Consider the following 18,376-nt stretch of genomic DNA (forward strand, 5'->3'; position numbering starts at 1 on the left):
ACCCAGAGCTTGGCTTTCATAACTGTTGTCTTGATGTGGATTTGTAAACGTCGGATTTATGACTCAAAGATGATCAATGGCCTGTTTTTCCTAGGAGCAGTAAGCTTTTTGGCTAAGCTGGGATGCCAGAGCTGCAGAGGAGCATAATTTAAGGGGGAATACATATTCAAAATACCAAAAATACTATCCTCATTATATGCATTGGTTTTTACAGCTGCAGGTGACTTCCTGGAGTGACCAACAGCCCTGGCTTAGGGGTTCAAGGGCCTACTCATTCTAAAAACAGAGGACTTATTTAAAAAAAATGTTTTTCTAGTCACACTGCTAAGAATCCAGTATTTTACTGCCAAAAAGATAGGTTTTCTGGGGTTAAGTGAGTAACCCCACACATTGAGAGAGCTGAAAAAAAGCGTATGTGTATGGAGATGGGGGTGCTTAAAAAGGGAACAAGGACAGAATGTGAAATGTAGTGTGCAGGGAAAAGAGAAAGCATAAAACGTATGTTGTGGGAACAAAATGGTTAATCATTCTTCTCTTCCCAACCCTCCCAAGCAGCTGCATCCAGGGGAGGGAAGTTTGCCATGGAAACACAGGAAGTATCAGAGATCTGGGCAACAAGGGAAGCTTTTCTTTTACTATCCAAACTGGAAGTAGCTCTCTTCCCACCAAAATGCCTGGGGCTATACAACACTTCTCTTTGCTGTGGCACAGGATGTAGAGACTGAGTGCTATTTATGGCAGCAGGCAGCCAGAGATAGCAGTTTGTAGAACATACTTGGAGAAAGCAACCTCTGAAAAATAGAGTTGATGAGGAATTTGAATTAAAAGTGAGCTTTGAGTAGTTACAGATAGAGAGATGACATTAAATAATTGGCATTAAGTCTTGACATGGGAGAGTGGCCACTTAAACCCAGACAGAGTGAGACACAGACACATACAGAAAGGGGCTCAGCATGGGGCAATGGATCTGAAAGAAGAAGGACATGTAAATAGGACCATGGCAGAGATACTCCCCTCTGCCACAACTGGCCAAGGGTTATGAAAAATTTCTTAGTGATGAGGGATTGTAAGTTATCATCAGCCCTACATTGAATTAAATACACACTAAACTGCAAATAACATTCAGCTCAAGTTATTCAAGTGTGAATTGTTTATAGTTCTTTTTCCACAATGGGGTTTGAGTCATTCTCAATGCATTCTTTTTTATTTAATTTTTAAATGAAATCTGCAGTTAAAGACCCCTCCTGATAATGTTACATCTGATTGCTTCACGGGGAGGATCTAAATAATAAAATTTGGGTACACAGTATGGGCCAACCAGGCCCAACACCTCCCCTTACAGAAAGCAGCTAACGGAAGCTAACCCCCACCTGGATATACCATGCTTTACAAATGCAGAGGACAAAGGGAAAGGCAAGAGATGAGAGAGACTGACCAGCATATAAAATCAGAGTAGGAAGTGCAGAAAAGAGTGAGCATGTAAAGGGTAGCGTGACTATTGCAAGTCAGGAGAGTCTGTAAAGCCATGGATGGATCTGAGAAGAAGGAACTTGCATAAGTTGTATGTATTTTTGCTTTTGGTTGAAGAAAGAGGAAGGAATGTTTGGGTGAGGGAGGAGGGATGGTTATGGTAGTGGGCAGTGTTCTATCCTGGCTCCAAAGACTGATGGTACAAGCCCCCTGGAGAGAGAAATTACTAGCAAAAGCAGAAGAAACTGTTTTCCTATGTGACCCAAGTGGAATGGTGGAGGACTTGAATATTGTTCCTCTCAGGCATCCTGAAGGATTGCTGCAACTGTCTCATTAGAAGACAGCCTTCTCCTGGGGGAGCACCTATAACTGAAGTAGTGATGAGGCACGGCCCTCAGGTGACCTCTGGAGGCATCTGCCAAGGGGGGGGACATCTGGATCAGAAGAGGAAGCTAACGGGGGCATCCATGGTGATGTATCTGTAAGAGCTCATGTGGCACCACTTGAAAACATCTAGTTATAATTAGAAAGTTCCTAGGATGCTGCTTAAAAATATGGAGTCAGGTATCAGTGGTACTTTGTGTATTTCTATTAATATGCCCCTTCTGTACCAGGTTCTAGAAGCATACTATTGTCTCCATTTCAGTAGTTAAGAAACTGAGGCTTTGCAGTTAAGTAATGCATTTACTGTATTAAAACAAGAAGTGTTAAAGTCAGGATTTAAACCCCATTTATCTGCTTCCAGAGCTTACTCATGTTGCCACCACGCTGTAGGAGACCCTCTAGGCTCCTCTACCAAGCCAATACAGTCCCAGAAGCTGTTAAAATAAGAACTTTAAAAGGGCAGGTCATGGGCCAGATGTTACACATTGAAACTTGGGATAATGGCCAGATCAACTAGAAAGGTCAACAGAATCCTGAAAGCAGTGGCTCTGGGTACAGACCAAAATCATCTCTGGTTATGGGAGGAGGAATTCTTTGTCTAAGCAAAACTCAAATATGGGTAAGTTTACTAATGGTTGTTCTTATGATCAAGTGTTTAGGCATTATGTGTGTTAAGGGTGGGCACTGGTTCACCAATGGTTGTTATCTTGGTCAAGTTGCTTCACTTGCCTAAGATCCATTTTCCGTCTATAAGGTGAAGAATATTAAAGCATCTGTTTTGTAAGATTATTGTGAGAATTCACCACAAATAAATACTGTGGCAGATTGTATTTTCCAAAGATGACTACACCAATATACATATCGCAATCCCACATGAATTTCTTAAATGTGACTGACATCCCCTCACTAAAAGTTGAGGTGTATATTCTCTGTTTGAATCTGGGCAGACTTGAGTTCTCTGATCAATAGATGTGGCAGGAGAGATGCTATGTGACTTCCAAGGCTCAGTCATGAAAATGATATAGCTTCCATCTGTTCCCTTTCTTAGGACACTTGCCCTTAGAACTCAGCTACCATGCTGTGAGGAAGCACAGACTGACTCACACGGAGAGGTCAGTGTGGAGCACAAACACGGCCCCCAGTAGACAGCCACAACCAAGCACCAGACGTCAGTGACGAAGCTTTCAGACAGTTTCAGCTCCTAGCCTTTGAGTTTTCCATCGGCAGCTCCAGATGTCAGAGCAGAGACCAGCTGGGCCTATTGTGCCTCCATCCAAATTCCTGACCCACAGTATCAGTGAGCATGACTCGTTACTGCTCTGTGCCACTGAATTTGGGGGTAATTTGTTATGCATCCGTAGTTACTGGAACAGATTTTGATACCATGTAAATAATACAAAAGAAAAATAAGATAGCCAGGGAATTTAAGTTAACTCATTTCCTGTTCATTAATTTAATATGCATTGCTAGACCAAGTGGACTCAATCAAGAGTCAATTCTGGAATCTTACAACTTAGTAACCAAATTGTCAGGGAAATACAACCAAAACAGAGAGGCACAGTGATACTTTCTATCTACCGATTAAACATGGTCCCTGGTCCCTTTTAGCCTTTGACAGAGGAAACAAACTTCTGTTTACTGATCTCTAACAAATGTTTTAGCTGAGTGGTCACTGACTTACTCTTAACTGAAGCTCTATTCAGGAATGAGGAAATTCTAATAAGTAGCTCAGGGGTGGCTAACCTTAGCTCTTGTAATAATAATAAAACTTTGTAGATGGTCTTACATGGGGTTTTTACATCCTTAATGTCAAGTGGGGTTTATTAATGCATTTGTATAGGCTTAGCATAGATGCGTATAGTAGCCATAGAATATAATCTGTTTGTGTTTGCTTCTGCTCGCAGCTGTTGAGATATATGAGTGTATGCATATCAAAGAGAAATATGTGTAACTGAGGATGAAACAAAGAAACCAATGACCACTTTTGGCACCTATGTACTTGTATTAAGAAACACAGTTCTGGGATAGAACCCGGAGAGGATCTGTAAATTGGCCCTTGCCCAGTTGCTACGTGGATACATGGCAACCATCTCACCCTTGGAGAAATAAATGCCATGGAAGCATTGGGCAGGCATAGAAAGACATTATATAACTGCCGAGGACTCTGAAGGTCTAAGATTTTACTCTACTTGCAAGCTAACAGGTTAGCCTGCTGTGGTTTCAAGGATGCTAGTAGAGTTGAGACCGAGCCAGAGGCAAAGGACAGTAGGTTACTCACAGCAGTAGCAGATGCCAGAGAATCGGCATTTTTGCACCAGTTCCCAAGCCCAAGTTCTCATGGGATGTCTTGAAGAGGGCAGACAATACCTGTGAACGCAGTGGGTTTGTTACAGAAGAACAGGGTTTGTTAGGGAACTTGAATCTTGTATAATATGCAGTCAGCATGCTTGACCTTTGCTTCAGGGAGAGACATTTTCTTTATTATACTAACTGGACAGTAAGCATGCCTGCCTTTTGCTTCATGGGAAACACTACCTCTGTCTTCCAAGGTAGTAAGCAAACCTCATCTTTGCTCTAGAGGAAGATACATGTACATTTCAAGGCTGTTTGCTATATGAATATCCTTGAAAAAGTAGTTCAGAACAAAGGGAAGTCAATATCTCTGCAAACAAGAGCTGCAGAAATATTGAGATTCAAGGAAAACTGTCTCCCAATAATAACCCCCAGTCTTGAAAGATCCAAAAAAATTGCAAAACAACTTATGGTTTGACCAGTGATTAAAGGTCAATGACATCTATATGCATCAGGGAAAGTAGAGATAAATGTGCACCATAATTTGGATTTGCTTATTTTTTTCCCTCTGGACTGTACTTCACGGTGGTCTGCATCACTGGGATAGCAAAGATAACCTTAAAAAATTCAGTTTCCCTTCAGTTCAAGTCTGTCTTTTCATACTGGTTTGGGGACTAGGTGGCTATTGACACTCTGAGCATCATAATTCACAATGACACTGTGAAATAAACAGAGTAGGTGTTTATTCTCTCCAGCTGATGAAAGAGGAAATTAGTCCATGGCTGGTATGAGGGAAGAGAACACAGAGTGACAGGTTGGTAGTGGCAAATGCAGAAAGATAGTAAGAAAAGCTGAGTTTCTGAGACTTGCCTAAAAGAATCAAGGGGCCTTACTGGGGCTCAGCTGCTTTGGGCTAGAGAGGATGTTAATCACTCACTGCTTTCAAATCTGTTCTCCACCTTTTCACTGCTATGGTCTGCTAATTGGCTGCATCTTTGTGAAAAAGAAACTAGACAAACTGCTTATTGGCCCAGGGAGATGTCAAGAAACATTGCTTTTTGCCTGAGCTCTTGCTGGAAACAAAAACAAAATCTCCTTGACAAATTAACATCCAAAATATACCATCTTTGTGGTCTAGAAATCATGATACTGAGAAATTTCATATAAATTGATCTCCGGCTAGTGAGTTACCAGGGACCTCTGGAGAAGCAAATACAAAGCCCCTCTGAAGGACTACTTTCACAGCCCAGTTTGCAAAGGATTCCAAAAGATTTTTGACTCAAGATGAGCTCACAATACAAAGTTATGAAACAGGCAGGGTAAGACGAATTCACCATAAGCAGTAACTTGAGATCATAGAACATTGTGATAGAGAAAATAAAACGATTTTGCTTCAAATAATTAGATAAAAAGAAATAGAACCTATAAGAAAAGAATAAGATAAAATGAAAAATATATAGGAAAAGTTGAAAAAACAATCAAATAGTTGAATTCTGCTGCTGGCCAAGATGGTATAGCCTATTTCTTAGTGATTACAGCTAACGCTCTATACAAAGCACAAAAAACAAGTACCCGAAAACCTGAAAACTTAGCAAAAGCAGACAGATTGGGGAAGGGAGTCAAAATTTGAAGAAGTGACCTATGCAGATGTAAATTTCCGATTTTTTCCTCTTAAGCTCTCCATCTTGCGTTGAGATGGGGCCCCAGTTGAAGATCTGTAGCTGCTTCTTAAACGGTAAGATAAACCACATATTTCTGGCCAGCAGTTCAGAAAAAGGGACACCAGAGAGTGTGTAGGGAATGTCAAAGGAGAGAGCTGAAGAAAGGGACCCCCAAATATGTGTTTGAACCGGAACAAATTCCAGGCTCATGCTGGACCTGCGCAAATATGAGGCAGACCCAAAGCAGTATGGCAACAGCTTTGAAAACTGAGCTGATAGTGGAGCCATTGTCCAGGGACAGTGAGACAGACTTGCATTCTAAACCTAACTGGGTTGATTGCCTGCAAAACAAACAAATACTCCAGGAGTTTAGCAGGACCTAATGTCTTACAACATAGCTCATTATGTCCCACATACAATTAAAAATTACACAACATACCAAAAACAAATAAAAAAAGGCCCCAGGAAAATGTGATGAATTCTCAAGGGAAAAAGACAATAAAGATAAAACCCCAAGATGACCCAGAGTTTAGAGATCAAAGACTCTAAATCAGCTATTACTATGCTCCATATCAAGATAGAAATACTCAGTGAATGGAAATATAGAAGTTCTATGCAGATAAATAGGAAAATATAAAATAGAACCAAACAAATTTTAGAACTGAAGTACAATATCAGAAATTAAAAAAAAAAAAAAAAATCTATGGATGGGCTCAGTAGCAGGATGCAGATGACCAAAGAATCAGTGAACTTAAAGATAGATCAATAATAATTATCCAATCTTAACAACAGAGCAAAAAAAAAATCACCTAAAAAGTGAATAGAGGCTTAGGGATATTGGAGACAATGGCAATATGTGTAACATTTTTATCATCTGAGTTCCAGAAGGAAAGGAAAGAGACTGGTGCAAAAAAAATACTGAAGATATAATGACTGAAACCTTCCCAAATTTGAGAGACACAAATTTACAGATTTAAGAAGCTCAGCAAAACCCAAGCAGGGTAAACTCAAAGAAAAATGAGCCCAGATACATCACAATCAAATTGCTGAAAACCAAAAATAGGAAAAAAACCCCTTGAAATAACACATTACATAGAGGGAGACAAGAATTCGAATAACCAAAGATTTCTCTTAGGTGATGGAAGTCAGAAGACAGTGGAACTGTATGTTTAAAGTGCTGAAGAAAAAAGTACTGTCAGGGCTTCCCTGGTGGTGCAGTGGTTAAGAACCTGCCTGCCAGTGCAGCGTACACGGGTTCGAGCCCTGGTCTGGGAAGATCCCACATGCCACGGAGCAGCTGGGCCTGGGCGCCACAGCTGCTGAGCCTGTGCTCTGGAGTCCGTGAGCCACAACTACTGAAGCCCGTGTGCCACAACTACTGAAGCCTGCGTGCCTAGAGCCCGTGCTCCACAACAAGAGAAGCCACCGCAATGAGAAGCCCACGCACTGCAACGAAGACCCAATGCAACCAAAAATAAATAATAAATAAATAAATTAATTTAAAAAAATACTGTCAATCCAGAATTCTATATTCAGTAAAAATGTATCAGGAAGGAAAACCAAGAGTTTGTTACCAGCAGATCTGCTTTAAAAGAAATACGAAAGGAAGTTAATTAGGCTGAGAGGAAATGATACTGAAGGGAAACTTGGAACTCCAGGAATGAAAGAAGAACAATAAAAATAGTAAATATCTGGGTAAATTTAAGGCTATCCTCAAGTTCTTTAAATTATGACAGTTGACAGCAAAAATTATAACTGATGGAGTTTTCAATACATGTAGATGTAAAGCATTATGACAGCTATACTATAAAAGGGAGAAGGCAAACAGACCTATATGGTTGTAAGGTTTCTATATTTTACTTGCAGTGCTAAAATAGTAAATCAAAATAGACTAAAAATTAGATATGCCATTTTGTTTGTAGGGCAGCCGTGAAAAATTATGCAAAGGGCTATAGTCCAAACACCAATACAAGTTTAACTGGAATACTAAAAAAATTAAAAAATAACCAAGTAAGTTTTGTAGAATTGTAAAATAGTCATTGAAATAGAAACTCAGAACATGGTTTAATCATCTGGTTAAAGACAACCAAAGAAAAAAAAATAATAAATTGAAAACTAGATATAAGAAAATTGTCCAAGATACAGCATAGAGAGATAAAACAATCAGTTTTATAGATAAGGAGAGGCAAATGTCTTTTGAAAGGTTTAAAATTATATCTAAAGTGAAGTAATTGAATAATGTAATCATTCATCAGTCTATTCAGTTTCATCAGTTCACTGTTCATATTTTTAAAAAGATTATAAAATATTTGTTAATGCTTATGAATTTGGACCATCTGCTTGGGATAGGATTTTTCTTTTTATGCACTTGTATATTTGTGTACACTAGAAGGTGATAAAATGACATTGGTGTTTTGGGGTCTGCTCTGAAGTATGAAGAAAACTTGACTATGGTGTTTTATCCAAGGTGTCCTCATTTTGGTGGGCACAAATATCCATTGTTACTAATTCGATGAAACTGATTCTGTAATTTCTGCATCTACCTGCTGTGAATTGCAAAATTCCTTGGCAACACTTTAAGTTCATTCAGCAACTCAAAAAGACATGAGTCACCAGGCAGAATGTGGAGCCCAGCCAAATCTCGGTGGGATCACAGAAAATGCGCTCACCTCTTGCTTTGAGGGAGCTGCCTGCTAGGAAGAGCAGAGGAGCCCCTGGGCAGGACAGCTCCCTGTGGATCTAGAGAGGGAGGCTGAGCTTAAAATGCACTGGAAACAAAATTTGTCAGTGGTGAGATACTTGGTGACTTTTAGAGAATAAGAATTAAGGTTGTCCAGTGTTAGCAGGTTACATGGTAGTCAAACAAGAGCAAACCTTGTAATAAGAAATATAACAAATTTACCATTTATCTAGCCAAGCACTGTTCTTCTCTTTAATCCTCTCAACAACCCTGAATGGCAGGCAATATCATCAACATTTCACTGATGAGGAAACTGAGGTTCAGGGAAAGATGAAGTCAAAATTCTGTGACAGAACTTCCCTGGTGGTGCAGTGGTTAAGAATCTGCCTGCCAATGCAGGGCACACGGGTTTGAGCCTGGTCTGGGAAGATCCCACATGCCGCGGAGCAACTAAGCCCATGCGCCGCAACTACTGAGCCTGCACTCTGGAGCCTGCAAACCACAACTACTGAACCCGTGTGCCACAACTACTGAAGCCCGCGCACCTAGAGCCCGTGCTCCACAGCAAGAGAAGCCACCGCAATGAGAAGCACGCACACCGCAACGAAGAGTAGTCCCCGCGCACCGCAGCTAGAGAAAACTCGTGCACAGCAACGAAGACCCAATGCAACCAAAAAAAAAAAAAAAAAAAAAATTTATATATATAAAAATATATATATATATACTCAACTGTAAATGATAGAATACAAAATTCTGTGACAGATCTGTCTGGCTCCAAGGCCTTTCTGTTACAACCTGTATAATTCTCAGCATTATTGATGTCAATGGACATCTTAATAGCTAACATTTGTTTTCTGTTCAGGTGTTGATAATATATACATATATGCACACCTATAGGAACCCTTGAATTATATCCATAATGAAAAACATTCTTATTTGAATGAAACATAATGCAATGTGGAGTCCCACCATTGTATATGTCATAGATTCACTTTGAAGGAGCATCTTTATACTTAAGGCTAGCTTATCTAGTGAAGGGGTCTGTGGTCAGCTTTAAGGAATAGGGTTAGGTTCCATTCATTACCCTATCTGTTAGTCAGGCTTTGTGTGTGGTCCTATTGTTAGCTTATTCATCGAAGTTCATTTTACACATGTGTGTGCATACACACACACAAATACACTATCACTGTCTCAGGTTCTATGAAGTTAAATAAGTCACTAGACAGCTGAGGTTAATTATCTATTTACCCTAGAGCCCAAGTAAGGACAAGCCAATAGGTGATCATAAACCTATGTCCTTCAGAGAACACCAGGTCCTGCTGAGCTCAGCAGCTGGTGGATCAGTCCTGTGTTTGTGCCTTATGCACAAACACAGAAAAGGGAGATGCCTAAAAGGTGTGTTTCAGGAGATACTAAAAGGCCATCTTTATAATACAACACATTCTATTGGACAAATATTTATCTAACGAGCCCTGTGTGTTAGGCAATGCATCAGGCTCTGGGTGCAACAAAGATGAAGAAATCAAAGTCCATGACTTCTCGGCTCTCCCCATCCAGTCACAAAGAAGGACCAGAAACAAAATAATAGAGCTGTAACCATCAGGGTTGTAGGCTGCACAAGGACCCAGGTCAGCACATACTTAATGCTGTGGCGTGAGGTGGGAGGAGAAAGCCATGGAAAGCTGTAGGAAGATATTAGAGTTGGATTTCATGGTTGAGTTAGAATTCATCAGGGTTACGAGAGCACAGAGCACTGCATAGGGAAGTGTGAGGGCAGAGCAGTGCCAGTGAACTTTGCTCCTGGCCAGTGGGAAGGAGTGTGTGGCTTGAGCTTGGGAGGGTTTGGAGAGGATGGGGTAGAAATGAGGAAGCAGAGGCTGGAAAGGGTCAAAGGCCACATCGCAAGGAATGTGGTTTTGTCCTGTTGGCTACAGTCAGGGTGATGGTGAAATTTATTGTTTAAACTGGGACTTTTTTGAGAGTAAAAGGGAGATGCTAAAGATCATTGGAATTAAAATTTTTTGAATATTCATTGATCATCAAATTGATTCTATTAAACTTTCTGAAGAGAAAATTCTAAAAATATAAAAAAATTTATCTTGTATATTAAAGCAAAAATTAAAAATCTCTATATGAACAATAAAAAATAACATGAGCGAAAATTATTCTTGCTATAGCCATATATTTTAATCTGCTTGTTTATAACTATCTCTAACACCATGCTGTTAGTATTTTTCTTAGAATATATTTTTCAATATAATCTTATTTTTAATGTTTTAACAAAACAGCAAAAAGCTGCTTAAAGCTCTGTTTTATGGTATGTAGATTAGAATGTTTGATAACTCCAGTGAACACTTATCTTTTCTTAATTGAGAAAATACTCTCCCTTCAGGCACTGGGAAATGTTCAAACAAATTATGCTAAATGGAGGATATTCTCAATTCCATTTTTTTAATATTAAAGTGTGTAAACATCTCTGGCTGTTTTCTTCTTCTATTCAGTGTACCTTTCTTCAATAATTTTTTTTTTATAAAATAAAACTCATCAAATAAGTTGTCTCTGTTTATGATGTTTTAGAATTTTTGCCAAATATAAATGTTGCAAATTATAGGCTTTCTCAATTTCATTCCATTTCAGAACAGAATAAAATTTATCCAATGAAAAATAGTAACTCTACCAAATGACACTCCCTACAAGTAATATATTTTAAAGGACAATTATAGAATTTTAAAAACTGAAACTTACGTACTCTTTAAGCCCTTGTCATTTAATTAATTCAGTTTTTCCTTTACTTTTGCAGGGTAAGTTTCAATGACTTCCTTGTTGTAAGCTTTGTTTTTAGTAATCAAAATTCACTAAAAGCTTCAAAAACTGAAGTCTTTGGACATTTTCTTTATTTCCAACTAATCTTGAACAAAATGCAAACAAAAATTAGAGCACATGTTTATAAAAAGGTTCAATTTCATTGTACACTTAGGTTGACATAAAAAAAACCACAACTATTCAAAGGCTCAAACATTTCTACCATCCAACTGAATGTAGGCAGCAAAACAAGAAAGTATGTATTGCCATGTGAAAATTTTTTTGTCTTCAGTACCTGTCATTACAAGTTTTTATGCAGTTAAATCATTTAAACTATGTATATAAGTATACATGTGTAAAATTTGAGAACTACAGTTCTCAAATACTATCGTATTTTAAAGAGTAAGATATCATAGCTTATTTTGACAAACTTATGAACTATATGTGTACCACAATCAATTCTGAGTTTTGCGTAGTTCCAGTCTTTTTAATATGTTTCTTTAGATCTTTGTTTTTAACATGATACTGGGTTCCATCAGTTTCTAATTGTTTTACCACAACAAAAACAAATAATTACTTTTAATATTGAAAATTTTAACTCAATTTACAATAGCATCTGCAAAAATCAGTTGTTTCAACTATGCCTGAATGAACTACTTTATTTCGTAAGTCAATGAAAACAGTTGAACCACTTTTGAATTAACTGATTTTTCTATTTGAAGCTGAATGCAAAACTTGTACTATTGAACTATTTGAGGTTTTTCTTCTAATGGAGATAGCACATTGACAACTATCACTTTATTTTTATACTTGCACAAGGAAACTTGGAATAAAAAGTGAACAATATTAATTTAGAAGAGCCATTGTGATCTAAATGAAAAGTGATGCTTTACAGTGTGTTATGGAAACTCACCTTCTATGGCTGCATGTATTAAATCACCATGTTTGGGCAAAATCTTTTATTAACTTTGGGAAGAGTTGCTAATGTTTACTCAGAAGTTTTGTGTCTTCTGGTTTATATGTGGCCAGTGATACCAGTAGCTTACCCATGGATGGTAATTCTCAACAGATATTTGGTGTGAGTTACTTTTTAATCATCAACTTTCTTAAGAAATGGAAATTTAGTCTTAATTTTTCATTAAGCTTGAATTTTCTTTTTTTAGCTATTGCCACCGAAAAGGTTTATTGCAAAATAAAAATACATTAACAAATGATAAAATATATAGTTCTATATTATACAATAAATGACAAACTTTTGTAGTAAGAATATTCAGACTACTCTCTAGTTGCTCAGTCTCTATTTCTTGCACATATTTTCATTTTTATTTAACTTATTTTCATGTTTCCCACTTGACTAGCCAGCTGTTAGCCTGGTGACTTCCTATACCTTGAAGGCAGTGTCCCTGAACTAGAAGGAGTTAACTGACTCCCAAATATATCAAAGTGCAGTTCAATTTATGAATGAATTATGAATGAATAGCCCCATATGTTGTCCTTGGAAGGGAGATATAACTTAAGTTGGATCTTGACGGGATTGGGAAGGGCAAGTTGGATTGTCACTGGTTATCTTTCAGATTTAACCAAATGTCAAAGTAAATCTATTCATTGCACATGCTTCTCACATAGTACCGTAAGAGTCTCTAGAAGTATAAAGTAGAGGTCCATTAAACACATTATGGCTTATTTTAATACAAATATTGAGATCATTTTGGCAAAAAGTTAAAATCCAAGACAAGTGCTAAACATGATGGGACACTAAGCAAGAGGCAGAAATCAAGACTGTCTTCGGCCAATGGAAACATAGTTTCTCTTGCCAGAGAGTACTGCTACTCCCTTAAGCAAGGAAATTCTATAATTAGATTTGTGCTTTATAGGATAAATTTGGAATTCAGGCAATGAGCAGTATAATTATGGTAGAAAGAATTTATAAAATATAATTTCAGAGATTTTTGGCAATAGTAAACAATTATCTGCTTCTAAATACTTTACTATAGTTTATTGTGTGGTCAGTGTCACCTAGAAACTAGCGAATAGGATTCAACAGAAGTGTAACCTAGACAGGAAAGTTTTAACAGGGATTCAAGGTGAGGTGGCACTAGAGTATGCAGCAGTCTTACAGAAGTCAGAAAAAAAAAATCTCTGTCAGAGATTGCTAGTTGATCCCCAATAACCACCATCCCCTTCCTCTGTAATAGAATTCCTGGTTTTCAGCTGCAATGTGTCTTCTCAACCTCTCTTGCAACTAGGTAATGTCATATATCTAACCTCTGGCTAATACATGTCACCAGGAGTGCAGTACAATTCCTGGAAGTATTTTGAAAGGAAGGGTAAATGCCCCCTCCCATCCTCTTTCTCACTGGGATGCAGAGATGATCGCAGAGCTCAGGTAGCCAAGCTGGATGGTGAGTAGGGGAAGTTGGGTGCTAAGAATGGCAGAGCATCAAGAGAAAAACATCAAAAGAATTTGGGTCCTTGCATTCTGTGGCCATCATGGTGACCCTGGAAAGCTTCCTCCCGAATTTGTTTCACATGAGAAGGAAATGAAATTCTGACTGTGTCATAGGTAGTGTTTAAGCCATTATCATTTTGGGCTGTCCTTTACATCTGCTGAACTTAATTCTAACTGGCACAAGGAGATCACATAATATAATGTTCACTTAAGAAAGGTATTATATGACTTTTTAAATTTGATCTTTATAAAACTTTTAGGCAAGTAGGGCAGGTGAACCTCCTCTTACCAGAGAGAGGAAACTGATGTTCATACATGATAATTTGCTTAGGGTCACATAGCTAGATAGGAATAGGTCCAATATGTAACTGGAGGCCACTTACTTCAAATTCAGTTGCCTTGTTAAGTGTGGAGTTGACACAACACTGATAAGAAAGAGAGGAGATTTGTAAGGGGGGGAGACCATGAAATATTAATTTTATCTAGGACTAGCGTAAAAGAGGGGCAACATATCAAATATATAAAAGTTAAAAAGTGATATAGTTAATGTCTTAACTGCTTAATAAATACTGAATAAAAATGTCTTTGTTGGTATTGTCATGACTTATTTCAGTCCTTTGAAATCCTAAAGCAGAGCATCCTGTCAGGTCAATGTAGGCAAGTGGGTATCTTATAATTTAAAATTCTTGAGAGTGATAAACTTCATGTATCTTGGAGAGTTTTGTTTTTAGGTGATCTTTTATTAATATGTACCTGTTAGAGTAGCAGTAACATTAATTTTCTACCTTGAGAGATTAAAAATGGTTGAGGGGATATGAATCATCTATCTGTACCAACATCAAACCTCAGCTGTGCTAATACATGTTAATCTAATGGTAGGCTGGAGGATCTAAAAATCCAATACATTATTGGTTGGAAGAAATTTTAGTGATCTCTTTTATAGGCTCCAGTAACCTGAAAATATGCTCTGGTTTATATTTACATATCATTTTTAAACCAGTTTGATTGAATTATGGAGCTAATTCTCTACAACATGAAGGCAGTTATTTTCATTGCCAGTAAAATTTACTTTGAAGAATCTGTAAGTTCAAACCGAAAGGTTTGTTTAGAGGCAACGTTCTCGTCAACTCTAAGATAATACATGTTTTTAATGTTCTGGAAGCCAAAGGGTGGAAAGGGACAAGAAGAGATCTAATGTTAGTCTTCTCAGTACTTTATGGAATATTCCACGGTTTCTTCAAGGTCCCCTCAACATGCAGTTTCAAAATGTGGTAACTGTGTAAACTCAACAATCAGTGGCCTAGAAAATACTCATTTTACTCAATTAATCAGCCCAGAGACTCTTGGGATGGCAGGTCATGAATCGATCTTCTAGGATTCTATCAGTGCTTAACCATGCCAGCAGATCATGCAAACCCACTGAGAATTGAAGGAGAGAAGGGAAAATAAAAAGTTTCTAACCTTGCCAAATAACTATGTTGTATTATCGATCTTAAAATTATGTTTAATATGTTATATGTTTATATTTACTATGTTAATCGTTATGTATTGTAACAAAATTTTCAACATGTTGGAAAGAATGTTTAAGTGGGTTGTACCATTATTTCTCTTTTGAAATATATCATGCTGAATATGTCCCCTATGCTTTATAAAACCATCACATGTCCATGCTGTAAGGTAGTTTTGAAAGAGTTAAAAGCTCCTCCAGAGAAGTCCAGTGGCTATAGTTAATTATTAGCAAGCTCTTTTCTTATCAGATGCTTTTCTAACATTAAGAAAAATCACTTCTATTTTCCTGTGATCAAAAGGCATAAAGGTTTGATGCCTCCGAATGCTGATGGTGGCCTGTGGGGAAATACAGTGCCAGGACTTGAAATTTTATCATGTATTTTTGATGTATGCTCAAAGGTTACATTGTGAGCTTTAACGTCTGTTAGTATTTGCAACACAGGGGACTGCTAAGTCACCACCATTACCTAATTCTAAGTTTTCCTTCTGTTACAAACAACTCTGAGAACGTAATGTTTCACTGCTGTTGGCCGAGGAAGTTACTGCTAGCCCTTTGCTGACATTTTCCAATGATAGCAATGAATGACAACAATCCGAAATAGGCTATTTTTAAATTTTAGAGCAAAATATTTAAATGATCCTCAGAGACGAAAACTTGTACATGAAGTGGTTTGAGGAAGCTAATTCCCAGAGAAGAAAAACCCTGAACTTATAATAGAGATATGGAATTGGTCACTTTCTAGTTGGACCCAGTCAGTAACTTTATTGGAAATATCACAGATATTCAAGGCTTACTTGTGTTCTGTGGAAACCTCCAAGTCTTTGAGCATCTATGGGGCACCTGCTTCTCTTAGAGCAGAGGGTGTGCACGCACAGGACTGTGATGATGCTCTTTGTCACTCAATGAGGGCCTTCTGGAGGTGTGTCTGGTTACTTGGCTGTGCCCCAAATGTGGCTGGAGTGCCTTGACCCTTGGCCCTGATGAAGCCAAGGGGACTCTAGTGGCATGGTCAGGGATAGTCTCAGCCCTCATTCTAAAACAACATGATGGCATCTGGGACCATCTTGGGGGTCGGGGGAGGATGGTGCTTTGAAAGAGTGCTGGCTTGGGAAGGAAAGTCCCAGTTTGAGTGTTTTTTTCTGTGAAGTTGAGGGGAAGCAGCAATTTCTGTTCTCTGCCTTTTCTTCTCTTGTGACATGATACACATAGGTCTGTTCAAACAGTTACAAAATGAGCATGAAGAGTTCTAATAGGGGGGCTTTCTTGCCTGTCTTCTTTACTGCCTCCCCTCACAAAAAGCAGAGAAAACAGCTAGATAGGTAATTGTAGGCTGTTGGAAGGTTCAAGGCAATTGTGTGCTGTGATAGTGTGCTGTGGTCCTAACAAGGCAGAGGTGAGAGGGACGGGGAATCAGACGGTGACATGGGGATTGCTTTGAGGTCTTCTCCAAATAGTCCCAGAGACGTGAAGTTAGTTGAGAGGCTGATCATCTCCACTGAGCCTTGTGGATTGGAGTTGGGGTTTCTCTGATGGTTCTTTCATTCACTCAAGGGGCTGAGGGTTGTAATCTATGAGTGTGATGCTAGGAATATCTCTAGTCATCACAGAAAACAGTATTTTCCCCCTTTATTTTCATGAAGTGGTCATCTTAAACATGCTGATAAAAATATTTCAGGAAGTCCTGAAGTCAGGGTGGAATGTTCTGCCTGCATGCTATTGCCTGACTAACCCTGTAAGCCTCTGCTCACTGACTCATCTCTGTTCAGCTTTTCCTAACACCCACCTTGTCCTTTGGAGTTAGTTATGCCCTCCTCTGTGCTCCAGAAGCACTTACCATGTTGAACATTAACTCTGTTTTTTATCTTTCTCCTATTGGATTGTGAGCTGCTTGAGATCAGAGACTTTTGTTTATATTTGTATAAATTATAAATATGTGGGAGTGCCTAGCAGTGCTTAACACATAGTTGGTATCAATAAGTGAATGTTCCAGAGTAACCTTTTGATATAGGTTATAATTTACTTATAAAGGAAAGGGCTTACCATAGAAAATTTGGAAAATGTAGATAAAAAGAATAAAATAAAATAACTTACTATCCTATGACTCAGGGTAGCACTGTAAACATTGATATGTATCCTGCCAAGCTTTATTCCAGGTTTGTGACTGTAAATTAAAAAGAAAAAGAAAAAGAAAAAGAAAAAATGGCATTATATAATACATACTCTCTTATAAGCTGCTTAAAATGCCATTATATTGTGAATATTTTTCCATATCACATATTCTTCTACTTACAGTGTTCTTAATGATTACTGAGTTCCTTTGTATGAATGTACCATAACTTATGTGACCATTCTTCTGTTTTTGGAAATTTATGTGGGTTCCAATATTTCCCATGGATAAAGACTGCTACAGTGAGCACTGTATGTGCGTCTGTAGTGACTTCCTTAGGATAAATTCTTGGTAGTGGAATTGCAGACAAAAATACCCAAATTGCAGATAAATACCCCAAAGTGGGATTGCTGGAATACATATGATAGTTCTATTACTAATTTTTTGAGGAACCTCCATACTGTTTTCTGTAATGGCTGCATTCCCATTAACATTCCCATCAACAGCGCATAAACATTCCCTTTTCTCCACCTCCTTGCCAATGCTTGCTATTTCTTGTCTTTTTGGTAATAGCTATTCTAACACTATGCATGTCAGGCGCTGTCCCATTGTGGTTTTGGTTTCCATTGCTGATGGTTAATAATGTTGAGCATCTTTTTATGACCCTGTTGGCCATCTGTGTGTCTTCTTTGGGAAAATGTCTATTCAGATCTTTTGCCCATTTTTAAATTGGATTGTTTGTTTTCTTAGCTATTGAGTTTTATGAGTTCTTTATATATTTTGGAGATTAACCTCTTATCAGATATATGATTTGCAAATATATTATCCTATTCAGTAGGTTGCCTTTTCATTTCGTTGATGTTTCCTTTGCTGTGCAGAAGCTTTTTATTTTGATATAGTCCTACTTATTTATTTTTGCTTTTGCTTTTGGTGTCACATTTAAAAAAATCATTGCCAAGTCCAACATCAGGAACTTACTGTTTGTTTTCTTCTAGGAGACTTATGATTTCAGGTCGTACAT

At 38.1% G+C, this 18,376-nt stretch overlaps 2 protein-coding genes across 4 annotated transcripts in view; both read left to right on the forward strand.

Annotated features, from left to right (window-relative positions):
* LOC309659369 (uncharacterized protein) overlaps positions 1–18,376 on the forward strand; it is an 813,664-nt gene that overhangs the window by 157,512 nt on the left and 637,776 nt on the right. The window lies entirely within an intron of this gene.
* LOC309659367 (uncharacterized protein) overlaps positions 2,359–18,376 on the forward strand; it is a 30,557-nt gene continuing 14,539 nt past the window's right edge. The window contains exons 1-3 of the mRNA XM_082459079.1: positions 2,359–2,473; positions 2,903–2,966; positions 5,823–5,881. Of these exons, the coding sequence (XP_082315205.1) occupies positions 2,470–2,473; positions 2,903–2,966; positions 5,823–5,881 (127 nt within the window). The 5' untranslated portion in view covers positions 2,359–2,469. The remainder of the gene's footprint in view (positions 2,474–2,902; positions 2,967–5,822; positions 5,882–18,376) is intronic.

The sequence above is a fragment of the Balaenoptera physalus genome, assembly GCF_965194825.1.
Source record: "Balaenoptera physalus genome assembly, chromosome: 4".
Taxonomy (NCBI): Eukaryota; Metazoa; Chordata; class Mammalia; order Artiodactyla; family Balaenopteridae; genus Balaenoptera; species Balaenoptera physalus.